Below are 4841 nucleotides of genomic sequence, written 5' to 3'. Positions count from 1 at the left end.
AGAGGAGCTGCATATATGAACTCCTGTACTGCTGACTGTGAAGAGTTGGAGACAGCTGAGTCTGTACAGTTTAAAAAATTCATACATTTTCTGTTTTACTGCTTATACTTCTTTCAGGGCCATGCTGTCCAGTACATACTATAACTGAATTCTTTTCAAATATGCTGCAGAAGCTTTATTAATGCAAAAATATTTGACACAAGGACACATACATGTGGGACTGTCATGTTGATGTATGCGGCTTGTGTTAAAGGTCAGTCTCGGCTACATTTACTTTAAAACAACGGCTCGTTTCTGTGATTTCGGCCTCGGAGCTGTTCCTTCAGAAAGCACTCTACTTCTCACATTTAAACTTTAAGTGTATCTGTCATCCCATTAGCAGGTAAGAACTTAAATGGCCTATTTTCTCTTGCATTATTGATAAAGTGTTCACATTGTGTGCAGGGTCAGGCTAACGGACGACCTGACCACTACACCACTCTGCTATTTATGAACAATCGCCAGAAGCATCTCCAAGAGGCCCCCTTCAGCCTTATCTCTGTGTGTGTGTGTGTGTGTGTGTCTGAATAAGAAGGGCTCTCTCCTCCTTATCACTTTGTCCGTTACATTCTTGGCTCCAGTGGTTGGAAACTGCCTTTTATGGCTGAAGGGAGAACACAATACAGAGCCCCCGCAGTGCTCTACTGACCCACAATGCACCTGGACATTATAAAAAACCCACCACAGAGACCCCTGGGCAGTAACTGCGAGGTGAAAATCTTTTGGTAACCCACTTCTCTGAATCCATTTTGCATTTATATTCGAAAAAGGGTCACAAGAGAACTGAGGTCTTGTTTGGTGAAGCTTGGTGCCTGTGTTCGCAAGTGTGACAGGACACTAGACATCCTCTGCCATGGCGTCTGTGACATCTTCCAGCCGCAGATCCTCCTCGTCCTACCGCTCCTCGTCACGTTACAGCAGCTCCAGCTCTTACCGGTCAGAGGGCTCGCTGGGCGGATCATCTGATTGTCTGGACCCGCTCTTTGAGCCGTTCCTTGACTCGCCGGATCATTCCAGTCTGTTTGGAGAAGAGGGCCCCGGGGGACCCAGCTGCTTGACCCCCTTCAGCAGGCAGAACAGATCCTCCTACGGACACACTGGTGAGAAAAACTTTACTGAACCTCGTCTCCAATATTTACTTTTTCAATGTGTTTTCAATGTTTTCATTCATCCAAATAAATTTCGGCCTATGTAGACTATAAAGCTCATTAGGTTATTTCTTGCAGCCATAAAGTTGAATTAATAAAATGATTAAATTAGATATAACAACAACAGAACATTAACAACATGAACAACTCCATCAGCAGGAGTATTTTAATACATTTTACATTTAATTCAGGAGCTGTTGTGATATTTCCCTGATGCACATGAGGCGGAAACAATCAAACACTTCAAAACAAAAGTTAAAAGTTCAACATGTCAGAATTAAATCCCAGATGTGTGAAAACATTTATTATTTATAAATTTCATAATTTAATAAAAAAACATCTCGTAATGGAACTGAACTCTGTGGTCAACCTCAAATTAAATAAACGAAAATTACTGTCCCCGTCAAAATCCATTTCATCATACGACCGTTCAGACACTGTAGTTTTGGGTTTGAAAATTATTTTTATGAATTGGTTTGATTTGGCAATGAAGACATTTTTCTGTAATTATCAACTAAAAACCTCCAGAAGAAGTCGAGCCTCACGATTTATATTAACAGCTCAGAAGCAGTTGAGGCTTTAATGCCTTGCTCATCGGCAACCTTGGCAGGCGGGAAAGGGGCATTAGTAGAATATCTCACTTTACAAAGTTTCACTGATTAACAGAAAAGTGCCACAGAGATAAAAAAAAAAAAGGCCCGTGGCTCAAAGAGAGTGATGAGCCAGAGCCACGAGAGCGTCTGTGTGCTGTGAGAGAAAGAAACTGTGTGACTCCAGAAATCATCTCCTGAGCCACATAAAAATCTAATAGCTAGATGAAGAAGAGAAGAAAAGCTGGGTGCTGGTATAAAAGAATCGTCTGAAGTGTTAAAACAGTTCTCACACAGCACCACTGCAATAAAAAAAACGGGTTTATTACCGGTGTGACGCTACAGGCAGATTAAGGTACAATCAATAGTCAGGCTTGAAATGTGATTTCACTGAAACATTCTGATTATCTAGGTATGTCAGCACAGTATGAGATGACACGAGGAGTGAGTATGACTGTCTAAAGTTTTACAATTTAAAAAGAAAAATCTAATAAAATAAGACATTTCAAACTGGCAGTAAAACACATTTTCAGTCTCTTATGGCTTTTTTTTTTTTTTTTTTTTTTTAACAACCTCTGTGTTATTGTCAGTCTGAACATAAAACAAAAAAACAACCCAAAGAACTGAGCAATAATTTGTTTCATTCAATGTAAACCAGCTTATTTTCCCAGCTACTGCACTTTGTAAATAGCTAGTTGATCATGTTGGGGATCTGGGGTCATGTAATCGGCAAATGTGAAATGAAATTGGCAGAAGTGAGATAATTAAGCTAAGTTTAACAGCTAAACGACTTGGGACACAAAGATTGATTGAATTTCTGGTACAAAGTATGAAAACGAGGGGACATTTCAAACAGGAGAAGGTTTTTGAGGACTCACAGTTTTGATTCATTTGTTTAAATCTATCACAGACAAAGTTGATTCTTTCAAAAAATGCAAAAAAGTAAAAAAAAATTGAATTACAGCATTCTAAATGATTGAGATCATACTGAGAAAGAAAAAGATTCATCTACGTTCATCATAATTGATAAAAATAAAAATATATTGTATTTATATTTTACCTAAGTCATGTTGTAATTCTTATTTCTTATACTTTTAATTTGAACATACTGAATAATGCTTCTTAACATTCCCATAATATTCCTATATTTTTATTGCTGTGTGTTTTGAGTTGCAAAGCTAAACCAGCTATTTAAAATGAATATGTTATTCCTCTGCAGCTCCTGTGTGTGGCGCTGTGACAGGTCGTCAGAGTGGCGCAGGCGGCGGGGTCCGTTGTCTTGGAGACAGTTACTACGTGTCCGCTGACGTCAGCCAGTTTGAGCCACATGACATCGTGCTGATGGCCTTCAAACATCAGGTCGTCATCCACGCAGAGAAGGTGTGAGCACAAATCAACAGAGGGTTTGTTTTGTTATAAAAAAAATATACCTCTTACTCAAACAGATGTAGAATCTGCTCAGGCCAGAGGGAGAGCTGTGTTGTTCCATTTAACTCTTAAAAAGAACAAGTTCAAAGTTCAGCTCATGAAGATGATCATGAGCTAGTTCACATTCATTTGTTTCGTTTTTTATTGGGTTGATTTAAATGACAAACTTCCGATCATGTATTTAGTTATGAATCGATGTTGGATCATGAATCCCAGCAGCTCCGCTCACTTTACAGCCGTAAAATGTCGACGAGTCATTTTTCATGATGTTTAAAAACAGCCTCATAAACTCTGGAGTGAATTAAAGTTACTTCACTGATCATGTCCTGACAACTCGCTCGCTCCTGGTTTCCTGTGATGGCCCATACGATGATGATTAAAAAAAAAAAAAAACGAGTGTCATAAAAAAACTTTCATTATTTCGTTCAGTGTTTGAAATATTGATCAATTCTTCATAATGAAATAAGAAACAAACTGCAACACATCCTGTTCAGGTTGGAGTCAGACATGTTGTGGGAGTGGAGCTGGAGAAAAGCTGCAGCTCGCTCGGTCTCTCCTCCCCCACAGTTTGACATTTACCATGTTTAAGAGGTGAGATAGTGGAGGAGCGAGGGGGGGGTATTTGTGCTGTGGTGAGGAGAGATCTTTTTAACAGGGGTCAGCAGACAATTTGGCAAAAATCCACAACCGCTCAGCTCGACTTAAAGGCCTGTAACAGTGAAAGAACCCCATCAGAGACATCTAGTCAGTGTTCATTTTCCTCTTCTCTCCTCCCCTTGCTTCATTTTTTTCTTTCTCTCCACCAGCTGAGCAGCGCTGACCTGTCGCCTCCCTCTCTTTCACTGCTTCTCACCCTCTTTTCTCACCCTCACGCCATTCTTGGCCCTATTGCTCTTCTCACTTTCTGCTTTCACCCTCCTCGCTCTTTGACCTTTTCGTTTCATTGTCGTTTCCTCCGCTCATTCAACCCTTTTCCAGCAGCTTTCCTAAATCCACCCGTCCTTCCATCGCTCCTCCTCCTCTAACTTTCCGTCTGTATCCCTCAGGTATTGGATGATGGAAGCATCAGCGACACATTCACCCATAAGTCCCTGTTCCCGGAGGATATGGACCCCCTGTCGGTCAGTGGAACCCTTAACCCAGACGGTACCCTGGTGGTGAGCGTCCGGCGGACGTCAGCGCTCAGTGGGCTGGAGCCCCCGGGTGTTCCCACCTACCGCAGCGAAGCTAATCTTTGACGTCTGGTCTCAAAGTTCTTTCATGGTTTCTTTTTAATATTACTACTTTATTATAGAGTTATCAGTGAGGTACACTCACATATCGAGTCAACAATGGATTCTGTGAATGACAAATGATTTCTGTCTTCCACGTCTGTCCATCTGTTTGTCCAACACATTGATAACAATGCTCAACACATTGCCATGACATTTAATGTTCGTATGAATGTATTATAGATAGAGGAAGTACATTTATTTAAAGAAAATTAAATAAAATAAATCTGTGGGTTTAGTTAGTGGAGGGTTTTCATGTAGAAATGTTTCCATCATACAATCCCATTTTTTGCTACTACCACTAGGGGGTGCCAAAGTCAGAAATGTACAATTCCTCCACACAGTGCCTTTAATTTTTTAATGTG

General features: G+C 40.5%; 1 protein-coding gene across 1 annotated transcript; it reads left to right on the top strand.

The window, feature by feature from the left end:
- The first annotated feature begins 756 nt into the window (after window positions 1–756).
- LOC109634469 (heat shock protein beta-7-like) lies at window positions 757–4595 on the top strand. The gene is made up of 3 exons (XM_020094955.2): window positions 757–1139; window positions 2997–3157; window positions 4252–4595. Exons 1-3 carry the CDS (start codon window positions 893–895, stop codon window positions 4441–4443), a joined length of 600 nt encoding a protein of 199 aa, XP_019950514.1. The 5' UTR covers window positions 757–892; the 3' UTR covers window positions 4444–4595.
- Window positions 4596–4841: the final 246 nt, after the last annotated feature.

Source organism: Paralichthys olivaceus, chromosome 11 (genome assembly GCF_024713975.1).
Source record: "Paralichthys olivaceus isolate ysfri-2021 chromosome 11, ASM2471397v2, whole genome shotgun sequence".
NCBI classification, from domain to species: domain Eukaryota; kingdom Metazoa; phylum Chordata; class Actinopteri; order Pleuronectiformes; family Paralichthyidae; genus Paralichthys; species Paralichthys olivaceus.
The sequence above is the reverse complement of the archived record's forward strand: the minus strand, read 5'-3'. Positions and strand labels throughout refer to the sequence as shown.

Bases quoted from the DNA above. Each gene is read 5' to 3' on its own strand.
- LOC109634469 (XM_020094955.2), top strand. From the start codon at position 893: ATGGCGTCTGTGACATCTTCCAGCCGCAGATCCTCCTCGTCCTACCGC. The intron at 1,140-2,996 runs GTGAGAAAAACT...ATTCCTCTGCAG, and splicing joins ATCCTCCTACGGACACACTG to CTCCTGTGTGTGGCGCTGTG. The intron at 3,158-4,251 runs GTGTGAGCACAA...TGTATCCCTCAG, and splicing joins TCGTCATCCACGCAGAGAAG to GTATTGGATGATGGAAGCAT.